This window comes from Cucurbita moschata, unplaced genomic scaffold, assembly GCF_002738365.1.
Source record: "Cucurbita moschata cultivar Rifu unplaced genomic scaffold, Cmos_1.0 Cmo_Scf00004, whole genome shotgun sequence".
Taxonomy (NCBI): Eukaryota; Viridiplantae; Streptophyta; class Magnoliopsida; order Cucurbitales; family Cucurbitaceae; genus Cucurbita; species Cucurbita moschata.
In genome coordinates this window covers 7,090,612-7,109,542 of record NW_019268520.1, presented here as the reverse complement: position 1 = coordinate 7,109,542, position 18,931 = coordinate 7,090,612, and the positions used below count along the sequence as shown (strand labels likewise).

At 38.8% G+C, this 18,931-nt stretch overlaps 4 protein-coding genes and 1 long non-coding RNA gene across 8 annotated transcripts; all 5 read right to left on the bottom strand.

The window, feature by feature from the left end:
* Positions 1-1,789: 1,789 nt before the first annotated feature.
* Positions 1,790-2,519, bottom strand: LOC111442087 (non-specific lipid-transfer protein 1-like). Its single transcript, XM_023079357.1, has 2 exons — positions 2,088-2,519; positions 1,790-1,999 (listed from the first exon to the last, which is right to left on the bottom strand). Exons 1-2 carry the CDS (start codon positions 2,426-2,428, stop codon positions 1,990-1,992), a joined length of 351 nt encoding a protein of 116 aa, XP_022935125.1. The 5' UTR covers positions 2,429-2,519; the 3' UTR covers positions 1,790-1,989.
* An 859-nt stretch (positions 2,520-3,378) lies between these two features.
* Positions 3,379-5,582, bottom strand: LOC111442085 (pentatricopeptide repeat-containing protein At5g15300-like). The gene has a single exon (XM_023079351.1). It carries the CDS (start codon positions 5,364-5,366, stop codon positions 3,768-3,770), a length of 1,599 nt encoding a protein of 532 aa, XP_022935119.1. The 5' UTR covers positions 5,367-5,582; the 3' UTR covers positions 3,379-3,767.
* Positions 5,583-5,922: 340 nt separating this feature from the next.
* On the bottom strand, positions 5,923-9,426 carry LOC111442086 (serine/threonine-protein kinase HT1-like). 4 transcript variants are annotated; one of them, XM_023079356.1, is made up of 7 exons: positions 9,119-9,426; positions 8,447-8,853; positions 7,787-7,919; positions 7,461-7,656; positions 6,870-6,994; positions 6,615-6,773; positions 5,923-6,514 (listed from the first exon to the last, which is right to left on the bottom strand). In XM_023079356.1, exons 2-7 carry the CDS (start codon positions 8,662-8,664, stop codon positions 6,212-6,214), a joined length of 1,134 nt encoding a protein of 377 aa, XP_022935124.1. In that variant the 5' UTR covers positions 8,665-8,853; positions 9,119-9,426; the 3' UTR covers positions 5,923-6,211. The 4 variants fall into 4 exon arrangements, with proteins under 4 accessions (XP_022935124.1, XP_022935123.1, XP_022935120.1 ...); XM_023079355.1 differs by having other exon boundaries at positions 8,447-8,848; XM_023079352.1 differs by having other exon boundaries at positions 8,447-9,088; positions 9,290-9,426.
* A 1,377-nt stretch (positions 9,427-10,803) lies between these two features.
* Positions 10,804-12,794, bottom strand: LOC111442084 (protein DETOXIFICATION 53). Its single transcript, XM_023079350.1, has 2 exons — positions 12,482-12,794; positions 10,804-12,358 (listed from the first exon to the last, which is right to left on the bottom strand). Exons 1-2 carry the CDS (start codon positions 12,662-12,664, stop codon positions 10,943-10,945), a joined length of 1,599 nt encoding a protein of 532 aa, XP_022935118.1. The 5' UTR covers positions 12,665-12,794; the 3' UTR covers positions 10,804-10,942.
* Positions 12,795-16,686: 3,892 nt separating this feature from the next.
* LOC111442157 lies at positions 16,687-17,185 on the bottom strand. The gene is made up of 2 exons (XR_002710274.1): positions 17,040-17,185; positions 16,687-16,877 (listed from the first exon to the last, which is right to left on the bottom strand). It is a non-coding gene; the product is annotated as an uncharacterized LOC111442157 (long non-coding RNA).
* Between the last annotated feature and the right edge of the window lie 1,746 nt (positions 17,186-18,931).

The window sequence follows — 18,931 nt, the reverse complement described above, 5'->3', positions numbered from 1 at the left end:
GACAGGAAGCCAGAATATTATTAATAATAAATCTTTTGGCGATGACATTTTTGAGGATGCAGATGTTGACCATGTGGAGGATGATGTTGATAAGCCACGAACTCGACAGCTTTTGGATGATCGATTTGATACCCTCTTAAGTCGGGACTATGCATCTAGTGACAACGGTGACAGTGCTTGTGATGAGCATGATGGTTGGGTAGCTGAAGAAGATGAGTCCCTTGCTCAAAAGCTCAAGCATGCCCTTGATGATCATAGTAAGGATGACTTGGACCTTGACCAAGGATATAAAGCTTCTGCAGATCAAGAGCTTTTGCAGTCTACCAGTGATGTAATTCACCGGTGTATGGAGTATGCTGAGTCTGCACAAGTTGAGATGAATTATTACTCTTTCTCATTAGAATTGAATCGCTGCGATGTGGAACTTATTAAGAAGGAAATCATTGAACATGATGTGTCAGTGTCTTATTCAGGTGGTGGCGTGCCTAAGAAATCCATACGCAAGCCTAACTGGAAGAAATTCTTCGTAGATTATTTTGTTCGAGAGAACGTGTTAACGCAGGATGTTGATTTGCAGGAAATACATACTAATGAGCAAGTTGTAGACATATTTACTAAGACACTTGCCAAAGTGAAGTTTGAAGTTTTTCGTAGAAGCTCTCGGAGTTATTGAGAAATAAGCTTGCACTAAGGGAGGCTGTCACAATTTAGTGCAACTTATTTTAGTTTGAATTAGTTATGGAATATATGATATTCGTAATCTTCCAGAATATATTAGTTAGGAAATATATTTTAGATATCGTAATCAGTTGAATTTGAATAGCAGTATATTTTATTTTATTATCATGATTTAGTTAGTTTATATTTTCTTGGTAGATATTATTTAGTATCTTGTATCCTATTTAAAGGTCGTGAATATCAATGAAGATAGAACATTCGATCCCAATTCTTTTCCTCATTCTTAAATCTGTATTCTTTCGTTGAGTATAATATTTTCATATCTATGCACACTTTTGAGTGGTAGATATTGCGTCATTACAAAAGCTGCTGCTCCTCGTTAGCATTACCGCAGGCTGATGGGGCCTTTTATTTTTACTCTTCCAAACACTTGAAATAATGTAGGAATATGGAATCAACTAAATTGTCTTAACCACAATCTAGTAGAAACTAAAACAGAGATAATTAAGATACAAGGAAGTATCGGGAATTAGAATCCTAGCATACAAGCAAGTTGCAGTCCAAATTTTGTGGAGGAGGAAGAAGAAGAAAAATAAACCTGGAAACGATTGAGTGGTGCAATTCACGAGTGAGGAAGAGGAGGAACCAATGAGTGAAAGAAGTCAAATTAGGAAAGGAAGAAGTGGAAAACAGAAAAGTTGGAGGGCGATTGGGAAAATAGGTACAAAAGGGACAGACATTTCAACCACGAATAAGATTGAAGGACGAGAAGGTCCAATTTCAATGAGCAGCCTTATAAAGTAGTAGAATAAGTAAAATAATTAAAACAAATAATTATGGATGGATTCATTTAGTTAAGTGAGGATAAGAGGTGTGTTGTGATTTGAAAACCAAAAGAATTAGGTGTTAGTTGCGATTAATTCACAAATTGACTTTGATGGTGCCCTCGTACAAACATAACGAACAAATTTAGTTGGATAGGTTTGGAAAACTATTCCAAATCATCTTGTGGGTTCCTTCTTCTCATTGTCATTATTAAAAATATGGAATTGACGTTATTCATCGCCACTTATAATATCTATAAATATAATATTATCGGTAATAAATGATGTAGAAAAAGAGGAAATAGATTAATATTCTTATAATATATTGAACTCGCAATGACACGTGTGCCATTGGAATCCCATACAACACGCTCACTAATGGAAACAAGAAAAAGAGATAGTAAAAGCAGGAAACCACCCATGCTCTTATTCATTCTGGTACTGCTATGGGAATTAAACTTCGGCTACGCTAACATCACCATCGCCCTCAGTTCACCCTGCAACCAATGTCAAATGAAACCAATATGAGACATTAATTCCTTACATAAAAACCAGGACAAACGTAGAAGCATAGGATGTACTTACTTGCTGCAGTCGGTGCTGGGGCTGATCTTATAAGGAATGCTGACGCCACACTTGCTTGGAAGGCTAGACGCGGCGTTAAAGTTGATCCCAGAGATGCTATTCGCAGCAGACTTCAAGCACGTGCAAGCGGTGCGTCGATCGACAGAGGTGGAGGCTTGGCTGTTCAAGGACCGTATGCCATTGCAACATGCTGCTGGAACACCAGAGGATGGATTTTTCAAATATGAGATGCACGGAGACACTGAGCGAGCCACTGTCCCGCATGAAATAGCCGCTTCACCCACTACCATGCACATCAAAACAACACCCACAATAATCGCCATCTTCATGCTTCGCTCCATTTTCTCCTCTCCTCTTCTCTTCTCCTCTTCTCTTCTCGATGAAACTCACTTATGTTTTGGCTTATTTTGCTGTGTGGATCATCCCCTCTTGGGTGCCGCTGTTTATATAGCCAACTCCACTCCTACATGCAACCCATTTCAAACCCACAATTTATGAGGCAACCAGGAAGGTGGTTGGTGGTAGTTGGGTCTTCACTCGATGTGGACCCAACCCCTTCCATTATTACCTTTTATCACTCTCTTCCATCTTCCATACTTTTACCTTTCACCCTTAATGTGTTCCACCCTGCCGGTGCCTAATAATGCATACCTTTCTACTTCACCCTGCTGCCTACTGGGCTACACTCAACTCTCATTCAATTTTAATCAAATACCACGCCCATATGTTTCGTTTTATCTTTAACCCCTCCCTTGCAATTAGTCATAATTTACAATTGGAAAGAATATTCGAGAACGTCCTGGATTTAGTGAATTAAGTAGTAGCAGTGGGAAATCATTGATGAGGAGGTGGGCCTCAGACGTCCAATAAATGCATATGAATTGGACTAGAATGGCATGACCGACGGCCTAGAACGAAGCCCATGCTAGTCAAGACATGGCCGACCACGTGTCACCGTTTTGCGAAGGCCAATTAATGGGTGTCTTGTCTTTCTGCAAGAGAGAGAAAGAGGGTGAAGAGGGAAAATGTGGAACTGAACAAAATTTGGTACCTATATGTATGGGAGGGTTTTGATTCTTTTCCCAAGGTTCATTGGAACTTTAAATTCAGATACTTTTCAGGAAGACGAAAAGAGTGAATAAAATTGGTAACACAATTGGATATGGTGAAAAGTTGTTTCCCAAAAAAGAGGGGAAAGAAAAGTCAAATTTGTTATTTAACCAAAGGCTAGGCTTCGAGGTTGCTCCATCCAGTTAGGCCACGCAGTTGGGCCAAAAATAGCGACAATCAATTGGGCATTTAAACGAGTAGGTATGAGTATCATCCATCCCAACCAACGTACACACAAAGCCTTAATCCCACGCATCCACCTCAATACGCCATACCCTTCGCTCAAATACTTCTAAATATCACATTCTCATTCCCCTTCTACAAATTAAACACCACGCTTATCTCGACTAAAATAAATAAATATATTGTGAGAACAAAGATTCAAATAAATGTAGAAATGATGTCACTGAAAGCTTTTCCATCCGAACCGTTTGTTTTGGGCCGTTGGTAAGCGAGAAGAATCCATAGAGAAACCGTTGATCACACAAAAGCAGTGGGCTGAAAAATGTTTCCAAAAGGGCTGGTTGCTTAAATAATCAACACCGTTGTTTCTCTCGTAAAAGCCTTGGACTATTGAATTTTAACGTGGCTGGATCCAGCTTTCTTGCAAACTCCATACTCAATCATCTCGTTTCTCAGTCGCCCCACATCATCCCACCTCTCTTCTTCGGCGTAGATGTTTGACAATAGAACATAATCTCCATCCTTCCTTGCCTCCAACTCTCCCAGTTTGCAGAACGCTTCCTCGCCCAATTCTACATGTCTGTGTACTCTACAACCACCCAACAACGTTCTCCACACAACAGCGCATGAACTGAAAGGGCAACCTTTGATCATCTCGTATGCTTCCTGCAAAAAACCCCATCTGCTGAGAAGGTCAACCATGCAACCGTAGTGCTTTAAGTCCGGCATTATCTTGTATTTGTTAATCATCAGACTTAAAAAATGACGTCCTTCTGCAACCAGACCCTTGTGACTACAGGCAATCAGAATAGCCACGAAAGTCACCCGATTGGGTTTGTGATCATCATTCCCTACCTCCATGGAATCAAACATGTCCAAAGCTCTCTCACAGTAGCCATGAACTGCCAAACCCATAATCATCGCGTTCCAGCAACTTACAGGCTTCATCTCCATTTCGTTGAATACCTCCAAAGCTAAGCTCAGCTCCCCACATTTAGCGTACATATCAACTATGGCATTACCTAGATATCCTTCAATTCTGTAATGCTCCGCTTTCAAGGACTCGTGTATTTTCTTCCCCATCTCCAATGAACCCGTTTCAGCACAGGCGCCCAAAATAGATATAAACGTTACTTCAGTTGCTCTAATGCCCGACTGTTTCATGCTATGGAACACCTCCACAGCTCTCTTGTAATCTTTAACCTTCACATAACCGGCAATAATAGAATTCCAGGATACAACGTCCCTCTCAGGCATTTCTTCGAACACCTTTCGTGCTGCTACAAGATTATTCAACCCAATATAGCGTGCCAATACGGTATTCCAAGAAGTTACATTTGTCTGAGGCATCAATTGAAGAAGAGAATCCGCTGACTTATAGTCACGAACTCGATTGTAAGCCGACATCATAATGTTCCATGAAACAGCACTTCTCACAGTCATTTCTTCGAAAAGCATACGAGCAAAAACTACCAAGCCACACCCGGAGTACATTAGAAGCAATGAATTCTGGACGTGATGATCTTGATCGAGCCCCAATTTCAGGACGCGGCTATGAATTTCAGCGCCCTTGCGTGAAATGATATCGTGGCCAAAACATTGGTCGTCCTTTTCAGTGCATTTGATAGCTCTTGCACAAGCCTTGAGCACAAAATTGTAGGTGAAATGATCAGAATGAACATCCATACGTTGCATATGGTTGTAAATAAGCAAAGCTTTAAGGGGGAAAACGCTGTTGGAGTAGGCACGAATCATGGTGTTACAAATGAAAGAATCGTCCATGGAAATGTCTTGGAACAAAGCATGAGCATGAGGGAGACTTCCAGATGGAGAAAGGGATGAGAACGCAATTAGCTTCGTCATTACAGGAATGTGATTGCAGAGACCAGCTTTGACGATGAATGCGTGGGCCAGTTCCAGTTCTTTCATGGAGGAGAGACGGAGAAGCTTGGGAAGTATGTAAGAAAGGGCACCTTTCAGCACCATGTTCCATCTTCCTGACCAAAGGCAAATGCTTCAGCGTCTAACAAGTGGAAGCATCGAAAGGCAAATGCTTCAGCGACTAACAAGTGGAAGCGTCGAAAGGCAAATGCTTCAGGCTTCAGCGATTAACAAGTGGAAGCATCGGGCGGGCGGTTGCTTTTGTAATGGACCCTGAAGAGCTGAAGCAAATTTGAAGAGCCGAAGCAAATTTGAAGAGCCGAAGCAAATTTGAAGAGCCGCCGCATTGCATTCCATCCATTCATTCACCGAAAATGGGCCCTTTTTTCTTTCCTTTTTCTCACTTTCTCAATATTTTTAAACTATTACAATGTTCAAAGTTTTTTTAATAAAAATTATATTAAAATTGGAATTTCCTTTGAAATGAATATATTTTTTAAAAATAAAAAAGATTCTCTGCGAGAAACCTAATTTCCACAAAAAGAAATAAAAATATAACATCACCAGAGGCGGAGATGTAACATCTCTGATCAGCATCCATCTATAAAATGGATAACATCTCTGTTCTTAACTGTGGTTATGTATTGTGATATCATCAGTCTAAAAATTAATACTGGGTGTATAGATTTCAAAAGAAACGTCGTTTCCTTTTTTGGTGAGTAAATTTTGATTATGAGAGTGAAAAGCCACAGGTCTATGTACCCTCCTATGAAACCCAAATCAACTAAACTAAACAATTTTGGAAGTTCTCTCTTTCTCGTTTTATTATTTGGTCAATGGGTTCCCCCATTCACACCCTTCCTTCCTTCCTTCCTTTTCCACACCCTTCATCCTATTTCTTCTTTTTCTCCATGTGGAAAGAAAACAAGCCATTCAAAAAATAATTGCCCTTATTGCGAGTTCTTAGCCCTCTTAGCTGCAAACAGTTGGCGAAGGAATCCAAACTTTCCTCTTGCACGAGCCGAGAACTCGGTGATAGTACCATTGCTAGACGTTGGTGTCTCCGTTGTGTCAGATTTTGGTGAAGACGGTGAAGACGGCGAAGAAGGAGGTGGGAGTGTAAATAGATATGCATTAAGCATGCGGATGATCTGGCTGAAGCTGGGCCTCATCTTAGAATCTTCCACCCAACACGACTGTACGATAAATGCTAGATCTGGAGGTATGTCGCCTGGAATACTCGGTCTCTCTTGCTGCATTCTCAGACCACAGTATCCAATGGTCACATATTTTGGAAGAAAAGGAACAAAATGGAAAGAAATGCATCGAAATAAACAAAATGTTGGCAGGCACCTTGAAAGCAGCAGCATATGCAGCTTGCAAATTGGACATCCCTTCAAATGGCATTCGGTTGGTCAACAGTTCCCATAACACAATTCCAAAGCTGTAAACGTCCACCTTGTTGTTGTAATGCTTCTTCTCTCCCTGCCGCAATGTCACAGTGCTATATAGCTGCAAACACACACACCAATGCAACGGTGCAACAAAACCCAATCAATAATAAAGCAATCCTCACACGACATTAAAAAAGAGGTTAAAGTAGAACACCTCAGGAGCCATCCAGCGGTAAGTCCCTGTTTCTGCAGTCATCATCTCGGTCACAGATTCTTCTCTAGCAAGTCCAAAGTCTGCAAGCTTCACAGACCTTTGGTTTGCAGTAAGCAACAAATTATCTGCATTGCAAGTGGTTTACTAATGTAAGTAATGGGACACATACACGGAAGCAGTATATATACCAATTCATTCTAATTTGTAAGAGTCATGCATAATATTACTGGATACATGTAATTGATAAATTGAATCCCCATTTGAGTTTGGAAACATTGATACTTTACATCCAGATACCTTAAAAAGTACATACCAGGAAGCAGTAGTAACCCGATATATTGAAGTAACGAAACATTAGATATAATCCTAATTCTAAAATTCATGCCACGAAAAAGTACACATTACTCAAAACTCTCTTCAGATTCACCAAAACAATTATCATCACATAGAAAATCAACGAATTGAAGAAGGTGATGGAGCAAGATGGTTGAGAAATCTTCAAATATCATCCAGAGAACCTTCATGCATTTGCAAGTTCTACAACACATGTTGTCTGGCTTACAATAGCAAGTAGAGATGAGTGAGGATTACCAGGTTTGAGATCTCTATGTATAATCCCATTTGCATGTAGACAATCCATAGCACGAGCAATATCCAAAGCAAAGTTAATGGCCAGCCGAGGGTCCAGCTGTTGCTTACGATTATTCATCAGATACTTCCTGAGTGACATTCCTGGTAATAGCTCTGTAACTATCACCATTAGAGGTTCTTTACAAGCTCCAATAAACTGCAAAGCAAATATCTTGCTATATTTGGTAAAATATAAATCATGGAATGTGAATATAGAAAATATTATATTTATACTTTAAAAACATAGGTTTTAAAAATGCAGGCAGACTTCAACTTGATTTCCTCACCTTGACAAGATTTTCATGTTTTACTCGGGACATCATATTTACTTCACGGGCAAAACGATTTTCAAGTGCTGCCCTTTCTTCTACAGTACTCCCTCGATGAAGAACTTTAATGGCCACAATTTGGTTCCGGTACCTGGAAAAAATACAAATGGACTTCAATCACTTAGCAGACTCCACTAGCTTCTCGCAACTATACACTCTCTCTGCGTACAAGTACAAAATGTGATGCAAGGATTTGTAGCAAGAACTAATTAAAAATACGAACAGGCTTAGTTTCGTGACATTCATGATCAAGCTCTGGAACAAATAATTTGTTCAGTAACTGTCGAGAAGAGCACCATTTTTATTGTAGGAAGCACATATCAGTTTGTCAAGAGCCGCTGTGTCATAAGAGTCGGAACTTGCGGTTATAGAAACCTTATCTTTCAAACATTTCCTCAAAACAGCTACTACGTCAGATTCTTAGAGACTCGTCTATGGAGTGTACTTAAATAAAAGCATATCAGATATGGAGGTTAGATACATACGAAATCGACAAACTACGTAGATAAGCAAATTGTTTGTCACTTCATTATTTGTGAACTATCAGGTTCTTCAAGCCAAGGCTGTAAGAAGCAACAATGTTTACAACAAATTTTGAGACAAATGAATCACACAGACCTGCCTTCATAAACCTTCCCATGAGCACCCTCGCCAATCTTGGATCCAATAAATAGTAATTTTGGATCAACGAGAAGATTATCATCGATGGTCAAGTGTTGGTCTGTTATGGATCCAATCTGGATGACTGGTTTCCCTTCTGCCTCAACAGAGTGCCTCAAAACTGGCGCCTCAGTTTCCCTATCATCTCCCCCTCTATTCTCCTCGTTACAATTCATAGTGCACCCTCAAATTATTGTATACTTCCTCATACTGATACGTTGTGGACAAACTTAAACCAAAGCTAACATTACTTCAATCATTCACATTTCTCGATGGCCAATCAGTAGAACATCTTCAAACCACCGACTAAATCTCAACTATTGTATATGAACCCATTCACAGCACCAAAAACTTGAACACCTGTTCTACGATTTTGACAGAAACGAAAAGAACATCAGAGTTTATATAATAATAAGAAGAAGAATAAGCGATCGATTTGGAATAAAACTTATCCCCCTTTGCCAACAAAAAAATGTAGCTCGGCTATCCCGGACGCCCTTTTACGGTTTAAACATCGGGAGAATCGCAAGCTTAAAACTGTGCACATAGCTTTGCTTGATTTCAAAGCGTCCTCCTCGGCGTAACCTAAGCAAACAAACCCTAGAAAAATAAATAAAATAAATAACTTACAGTTGAAGCCAAAATTTGGGAGGAAAGTATAGAGGAGAAAGGAAAGCAATAAGAAAAATGGATGGGGTCGCTATCTAAGTTGGAGTGTGGAGCTTGATTCGTGTTTCCGTAGTTGAATGAGCATCTAAACACATAATAAACAAACAAGGCAAAGCTCTCAGTTTCTCTCACTAGAGATGGAAATGGAAACGGCACACACGCGCGCGCGCACACTCTCTCTCCCTCTCAACCCACTGCGACGAAAGAAGCAGTCCGCTGCGAGATAATTCCAACCCTCTCTTCCGACGACAACTTTGGATAACTTTAGGGGTGAAAATTCAAAACGCAAAGAAAAAAAGAAAAAAGAGGGAGAGAAATTAAAAATGGTTGTCCAATAAAACATGCACACGTGGATGGGCAGAGATACAAGGTTTTGATGTTCTCCTCACAATTTTCTTTATTATTATTATTGCTTTATATATATATAAATACCTTTTCATCTCGTGCCCCTCGTGTTCGCATATACCCTTTTCAAAAACTTTATAAAAAGAAAACATTTTTCTTCTTTCTTATTAGTATTAATTTTGAATTAGCTTGATCGGTAACCAGTGTTTAGGAATCAAACCAAATTTGAAGAATAAATAAAAAGAAAAAAAAAGGAAAAAAGGTAGTGCAATTGGTAGGACCATTTCAAATTTCATACGGGTGCCTTTTTTGATTTATTGATTTAGGGTTTGGACTCTTGTTAAAGGAAATGATGAATGGTATCATAAATATCTCAAATGAAGTGAAAAAGACAAATAATAATAATGAGATACATAAAAATGGAAAACACCCCAAATATGAGATAAAATATGAGATATGTTGTATTTTTTGGGCTTTTTTCTTCGACTCTTCCCTAAAAGTTTTACAAATGCATTTGTTATAGGGAAGTTTCACACTCTTATAAACAATGTTTCGTTATCCTTTTCAACCCGTGTGAGATCTCACAATCCACTCTCCTCCAAGGTCCAATATCCTTGCTCACAATCATTATTCTCTTCAATCGACGTGGGATCTTACAATCCACTCCTTTCGAAGCCGAGTGTCCTCGCTGGCACTCGTCCCTCTCTCAAATCGATGTGAGATCCAACATCAATTGGAGAGGGAAATGAAGCTACACCCTACCGTTCAAATTTTAATTTTCATATGAAATTGAGAAGAACTTATATTTCAAAGTTGAAGGTTTATAAAAATATTAAAGAGAATATTAATGCTTTACTATTTTAAAAAAATGAACAAAGTTGGAGGACTATGTATATATATATATATATTTTTGATAATTAAATAAAAGTGTGAAAATGCATGTAATATTAAAATATATATATATATATATAAAAAGGTAGATATAAAGGGAGAGGATGGTGTGTGAGATAAGTGATAAGTGATAAGGAGAGTGAAGAGAGAATATCCGTCCAATAAGAATGAGGAAGATGACGTGAGCCTGTGGGCGTGGGAATACGCATACCTATCCACTAATAAAATGCCTTGAATCACTTAATATTCATTATTCTTCATGTATGTATCTACCTTTTATTTTTGTCAAATTATTATTATGATTATGTGTAACATCTTATATTAGTGACATTTAGAACCATAGTTTTTTTTTTATAAAATTATATCGGGGGGAGAGAGAGAGAGAGAGAGAGAGAGAGAGAGAGGCGAGGTGTTTGATGACGAGAGGAGGGGTCTTCTTTTTGTTCTTTAAGTGAAAAGAATGATTTTTTGGGTCTGTAAGACAATGAATTACAATGGGTTCATGAATGAATCATGTATGACTAAGTGTTGTTGTTTTAACCAAATCCGCTACACTTGTTCATTCCCCTCCATCAGCCCGCACTCCACGCCCTCCTCTTCCTTACCACTCTCCTCCCCCACTATTGCCGCCATCTCCACCGCCCTCGCGCTCTGCTGGATCCAATCCGTTCGAAGCAGGGTATGCACCAGCATACACAAGCACGATATCTGGGCGGTCATCAGTCCGATCCACAGCCCCAGAAAGCCAGCCTTGAGGGTGAAAGTGGCAACCACTGCAACCGGGAGGCCAATGAAGTAGAAGGCGTACAGATTTATTCTCGCCCCTAACTTGGGTCTTGCGGTTCCTGTTAGAACCCCACACGCCACTGTTTGCGGGGAGTTACTAATTTCACACACACCCAACACGGGCAGTGCGGAGGAGATCATGTGAAGAATCTGCGGCTCATCTGTGTACAATTTCCCCCATACTGATCTCACTGACGTCATGAAAAAGAAGGCCGTCACTCCAAAAGCCAACCCCGTAGAAAGTCCTATCACCGCCGTCCACTGGGCGCGAATGGGCTCCCCTGCCCCCAGGGCTTGCCCTACTCGGGTCGTGATTCCTGCGCTTAACGAGAACGGAACTATGTACAGCATTCCAGTGGTTTGGATGAGGATGCCCATGGCTGCCACTGTGTTCTGGGGGTTACTCAGCAGCCCACAAAGGAACAGCATTATCTCGTACCACCACCACTCCAAGCACACCGACACCGCGCTCGGGACTGCTAAACTCAACAGAGGCTGCCACCCCTGGAACGTGGACAGAATGGTGACGCCATGCCAAGGCTTCAAGGGCTTGCTAGAGAGCACGAGGTAGAGCATGAGGCCCAGGTTGAGGTTGAAGGTGTTCCAGGCGAGGGAGAGGGCGACACCCTCGACGCCCAGGTTCAAATAGGAGACCAGAAAGTAATTGATGGGAGGGTGCAAGAGGGCAGAGCATATGGAAGCTACGGTAATCGGGGTGGTAATGCCTTGGGTTCTCAAGAAGATCCGGAGGGGAAGGTGGTGGGCTTGGGCAAGCAATTCGGGGATGGAGAAGAGCATGTATACCTTGGCGACTTGGGTGATGGCGGGGTCCTGACCTAACCAAAGAAGGATGGGTTCCATATTTAGCCATAACACGGAGATGGGTAGGGACACAAGAAGTAGGAGGCACAGGGTTTTGAGGAAGGTTTGACTCAGAACTGACCATCTCTTAGCCCCAAAAGCTTGGCAGCAAATGGGATCCATCCCCGTGGAGAGGCCCCTCAGAATGGATATTCCGGTTATGTTCCCGAACCCAAGTGCGAGTGAACCCCCAGCCAGTTCTGCCTTCCCAAGATGACCTAAGAACAGCATTGAAACAACCGACCTTGAGTATAGTAGAAAGGACGTTATTATTATGGGGCCTGAAAACCTCGCCAGGGATTTGAACTCCTCTTTCATCTGCACGGATGCCATTCGCACAACCACAAACGTATCATCATCATCATCATCAAACACCCATCCTATTTGGTTTCTATTTGGTTTCTATTTGGTTTGCATAAGCTGAAATGAAGAGAAAGGTACCTGGTGGGGAGGGAGGCCTTGAGGAAGGGCATTGAGGGGGAAAAGGCGGCGAAAGAAGGCTCCGGCGGCCGCTGCGGCTGCTGCTGCTGCTGCTGCTGCTGCTCCTCCTCCTCCTCCTCCTCCTCCTCCTCCTGTAGAAGCACTCATCATCGTAAGTTCATGTTTAGGGGTGGCCTTTGGCATCCTCTGGTAGTGTATATATAGAGAGAGATGGAGATTGATAGAGGTAGAGATATAATGGTGTAAGCATTGATATTATAAGAAAGGAAGGTGGGGGAGATAAATGGGAGGAGAGGAGGGGCTGGGGCTGGAGCTGGGGGCTGGGGCTTGGCCTTGGCCTGGGGCTCGCCCAAGAGGCACACAAAAACTAATGATAAAGTACAGAAAGGTGCAGGACCAGAGGGGGCTTTATGTTGCCCTCCGCTAGCTGTTAATGAGTTTAAAAGTAGAGAGTACACAGAATGTGTGTCTAAGTAATCCAGAAACGAAAAAAGTACGAGTCATCATCATCATCATTTCCCGCTGTGTTGTGTTTTGTGTTTTGGGTTTTGGGTTTTGTGTGTCCGGTTCATAATATTATTAACCTAATAATTAATAATGAATGGACCACCACCCTTTCCAATAATTAATAATAAAACTGGATGTTCTTCCCCTTTCATGGGCCACTTGCATTATTCTATCAACCCTTTCTCTTCGCTTTTCCATCCCGACTTCATTCATTAACTTCTTCTTGATTGTCCAAATGTCTTCTCCGTGCGTGCGATGCCTTTGACGCTACAACAATATATTTATTTATTTATTCTCAATATCCCCCTCTTTCCACGTTGCTCCGACATCATGCTGTTTTCAAAATACATGCATGGGGGGCCCCTTCTCTCTCTTTTCTTTTTTTTTTTTTTTTTTTTTTCTTTCGATTTATATATCTATAGGTTTCTAAATTCCTATAACCTTCCTTCCAATTGGTCCCTCAAACTTCAATTATTTGTGGTTGCAAGAGAAGAATGATGCATGGGTATGTCCATGTCCCCCATTTCCCTCTCATTGCCCCATAATACTCCCTCCAATTATATGCCACTTCCCTACTTATATAATCCCCCATATTAAAACCAAAAACCAATGCTTCATTATTGCCAACATTCTTCCCATTTACTACTCATCTCTATCTCTTTGCAGAGGAGTAAGGACTAAACCAACCCCTCTCTTCAATTATTGCTCATCTTCCCTATGCCCATTCATTCATTGCCTACACAGTAACTGTGTCCGCAAACCCTAACCCATGCAACTGTGATTACAGTTACAAATGGGGAGGATTGATTAGGGGTTTAAACTGATATTAATAATAGGAAAAGGGGAACAAAGAGAGTGTGGAAGGGCGTACGTAGGGCATTGCATGCGCAGGGTGGTGGTGTGAACTATGTGAAGCAAAGTGAATTTGTAAAAAAACAAAATATATATTAAATGGAAATAGAGGATTATATGTATTGGAGAAGAGGGCGGAGGGTGGAACAACTAACCGCCCATTCTCTTCTTGTACGGAAAGATGCTTTCCTGACCAATCTCAATTCTCCCATATGCCACTCACTCGTATTCCTCCACCACCACACTTGATTAATTATATTTATATATATTTACTTTAAATACAACTAACCTCTCTTCTCTTTATGCATTATAATTATAAATTAACATCATCCACCAAACCCATACTTCACACTTCACTTCTTCCCTCTCATTATTGTCTTTCAAATAAATAATATTGCTTATTTATTTATTTATTTATTTATTTATTTAAGAACTGTGTAGTTCTACCAATTGGTTGTTTGGGAACGATAATCGTGCCCACAACTTGAAATATAGTTGTATATAGCCGCCTGCACTGCACTGCACTGCACTGCACTACACTACAACCTCTTATATTATTAACATTATCTTTATCACCTTATTACCACAATTTTCTTCATTTAATCAAATCAATATGCTTTGCTTTGGTTTCTAATTTTGTGTACACAACTAAACTGCCTTTTTTTTTTTTTTTTTTTTAATATTATTATTATTATTATTTTAATATTGGTAGGTATTCCTCGAGTTTAACAACAAAATGTCTTGTTTTTAGCCCTCCAGGGACATATTTCAAATTTGGAGAATTCTCTATTCGGACCATCAAACTCTCTACACATTTTTATATTCATATTGGGGTCTAACACCTTTTCCCCTTGTTTATTTATTTATTTTTATTTTCCCTCTCTCTTCTTTTTTTAATTGGAACCTGTACCTTCAATAAATTATTTCATAAACTTTACCTACGCATGTATACATTTTTTTTTTTTATTGATATACTTGTTTACAAGAATAAACGTTTGAATATATATAATAATATTGGATTTATAAATGAAGAGATGATAATAAAAAGAGAAATACATATATAATAAAGACTAAAGTAACTTTTTTGTGCGAGGATAGAGAAATAGAATAAAATAAGTATGAGATTCAGAGATTAAAAGAGATGCCAGGAATAGAGTAGGGACAGAAAGTACAAGGGTGTAAAGAAATTACCCAGAGTAGAATTACCAAACTAGTCTTAGTCGCATTTAAGAAAGAAAAAAAAAAAAAGAAAAAGATTCTTCCCCGACCTAGAAAATCAAAAACATGGGGGGTCTGTAATAGTAGACTTTTATTTTAGGGTAGACCGTTGTCCTCCAAGTAACATACACCTTACAGACGGAGCTAAATTTTGTCTCCAAAAGAAATGTGCAAGTTGCATAGGCGCTTTTTACCCCCCTCCAACCCCCAATCTGATACTGTTATTATAGCTGAAAAGCTATGGGGTGAGTGAGATAGATAGCGCCAACGCCAACGCCTAGCTTAATATTTATGTAAATAAGTTTCCGTGAATTCCCTCCTCCCACTACAATCTATTCAACTATTGCCACTACTCCTACGCCAGGAATGCTCTGCTTTCAGATACTGTTTCTCTTACAAGCCCTCAAAACCTTTTGGCAAATCAATAAAACCCCCAACACCAAATTTATTCCTAAACCCTAAACTTCTCCTTCCATGATTGCAATGTAAACCCAGCGTATTTTTTTACCTCTCCAATATTTCATCCAAATATAAATATTCCCTCCCTCTAAAACCTTTCTCCGCTTCTAACTTCTCTTTAAACTCTTCTTTTATCTCTACAACATATTCCTTCCTTCATTTTTTCCCTTATCTAATGACATTCACCAACTCAAACTTCTCTCTCTAAATTTGCTTTCTTTCCTCTCTTGAATTTTTAACTCCCCAATAAGATATCCTATTTTTTACAAATATTTTCAAAACTAAATTAAGTTTTCCTTTTAGAAATTTGATTAAGAATTCAAATGTTTACTTTTAAAAAACCAAACATAAAACAACTTTGTATCTAGAAAATGAAAACCCAAGCCTCCAATAACAATTTTGTCTTTATTTTTTAAATCAACACATTTTTTCCATTTCCCATATTATGATTTTTACAAACATTTGAATTTTGAATTAAATTTCAAAAACAAAAACAAATCTTTAAAAGATAATTTTGTAGTTTTTAAAACATTGATAAAAAAATGGTTAACAAAAGAAAAGAAAGAACTTGAGGTGCAAGCAATGTTTATAAGCTTAATTATAAAAAATTAAAAACTAAATAGTTATCAAATAAACCTAAAATATTGGTTGAAGAAAAAGAAAAACACAGATGAAGAAAACATTACCAAACATATTATTCTATAGTTTTCAAAAGAAAAAAAAAAAAAAAACAAACAAAAGTTAGTAATGAAATATTTTTGGTTTTGTTTCCGAAAAATAGAAACAAAAGGAAGAAGTGTTGTCGAACAAAGTCTTTAAGGCATTTGTTTTCAAAATCCCGCTATCCTTTACCGACAGTGAATTCCCTCTCACGTAATTCTCTCTCTAGGTTATGTTTCCATCTAGATTACCTTTCTTTCTCTAGCATCTATGACTTGTCTATTTATTTATTTATTTTCTTTCAACACACGCGCGCGTATATCTAACACCTCCAGAGCCTTTCTTTCCGTCTCTCGTACCTTGTCCTCAAAATTTGAGTTTTTTTGTTCTTTCCTTTTTGCTCCTTTTCAGTCTTTCCATCTACTACTACTTTATAAATATAAACATTAATTATGCTTAAAAAAATACATTTTAAGAATCATATTCTATTTTTATAATACAAAATAAAGTTACAGTTTGACAGCTCTTGTTATTTTGTATGGTTGATGTATGTGAATTATTAAGATGCATAGGATGTAGTCATCAGAAGGAATCCCTAACTACGAAGGAAATAGCACAGCAGTAGAAGTAATAAATGCTTTTACCTGGTCCGAACAAAACATATAATCCGGAAGTCACATCAATCTCTGATTGCTCCTCCCTAGAACACGCCAAGAACATAGGTTTATCAGAAAGTTGCGGAAAAGCTTAGTCTCAATCACGTGCATTTTGTATTATGAATCTATGTTGTTATTGAGAAAGCGTCCAGGGACAATATGATTTGCCACATTTGAACACGTAACCCTACCAATTATTCACTTACATGTTTCTTCTGTACATTCCACCTTTTCTCTGACTGTTTAGTTATACTTTCACGATCAATGTACCAGACACATCAACTCGTAGGATGTCAGTGTTTTCTTCTTCTTCTTCTTCTTCTTCTTCTTCTTCTTCTTCTTCTTCTTCTTCTTCTTCTTCTTCTTCTTCTTCTTCTTCTTCTTCTTCTTCTTCTTCTTCTTCTTCCTAGTACATTTAGCAAAGCAGTTAGATTTAAAACTCTGATTTCAAAAGAATTAAATAAATGTAGATTAACATTTGAATTATGTTCAATCTTGCAGAAACTATGTCATTATCATTGATATTATGCTTTAAGTAATGATATACTAAGGATCTGATTTACCGCGTTTGGATTTTGGAATATGCGAAGTATTGGCTTAACTACCAATGGTAAATGGAAGAATCCATGTCATGCAAATAAGAATTGTAAAATAAGCTTCCGATCCGTATGATAAAAATCACCGACTTACCATGTATAACGGGCAATGATACGCTTTGGCCAATGATTGTGATCCCAAAATTGTTTGCTAATATGTGAATACCTATTGAGAATAAAGTAAATCAGAAGGCCAAGAAAAAACTTCACTCCAAGGAGTAACACAGATAACAAACTCTCAACAGGTTCTCAAAAATGCACAGAAAGCCACTCATAATATCAGTCCTCCTATCAGGTATTAGACTAACATTCGATACTGAATGTGTTATCTGAACTTTAAATTGTACTGCAAGAATCATTATGGCGTCAATCAATAGATAGAAGTAATGACAACAACTGTTTGAAATGCATTGGAAACAACTTCAAGCATAAAGCTAGAGGATATATCCACCCATTATATGAGAATAGAGCAAGGTGGATATTAATAATGACAGAAAACAGCTGTTAGAAATTTACTGGAAATGATTCCTTGTGTAACATATTGGATTTCCATATTTATATACCGGAGAACTCTGATAGGACCCCATATATTCATCATGTATATCAGAGGAAGAGAGATGGGAACTGCCCAGTGGATAGTCGTCGTGCAGGTAAATCGTATGAGGCTATCGTTTGTGACTTAGTGGTGTAACTAATTGAAGGGCGAGAAAGCTGAGCTAAGAGTAGTATTCAGTAAGGGTAAATCATAGGTAAAAAAGTACCTTTTGGGTTAATGTTGTGGTGTCTGGGATAAAGGGAGAGCCCTCAAATCATTCTCAAGCTAGGTACCTATTTATTGTTGACAAATTAAATAATAGTAGATCTATCAATTCTAGTACACAGCAATACAGTTATGGGGAATGACTACGAACCGAAAGAACCAAATCCAATGCTATTGAAGAGAAGGCCATTGGAGTGGAAAACATGGTGGAGAAAAGAACTTGTTTAGGAAATTGGAAGGTATGTGATGCGGGAGAAATGACCTTGCCAGGAGAGAGAAGGCAAAAGAGGATTGAGGGAATGTGTTGATAGGGGTGCTGCCTTCTAAAATTACCAAGGACGGTTGGGCAAGTACTAGAGGGTCAGAGAGAAAATGAAATTGTGCTTGTGTTTGATATGCAATTAAGTTGGAGGTACCCTACTTTTCAAGGGAGAAAAGATGAAGGTAGTTGTGCTCTGTTTAGATGGAGAAACATTTTCAAGGCATCAATGATCTGAAGAAGGCCGAATAGGAATTTTAGAGTAATTTAAGCAATGGTTGCTAAAGCTATTTCAGCCTACTAAAGAAGGTACATAAGTGAAAATTTTCTCTAAATAAAAAAACTAGGGATGTGTTCACGGACTAGATTGGAATGGGGGATGTTAAGAGAAAATTTATTTGCCCTATTTATCTGTAGTGCATACCATCAATCAAATTGTTTCTTATAAAAAAAAAAAAAAAAAAAAAAAAAAAAAAAAAAAAA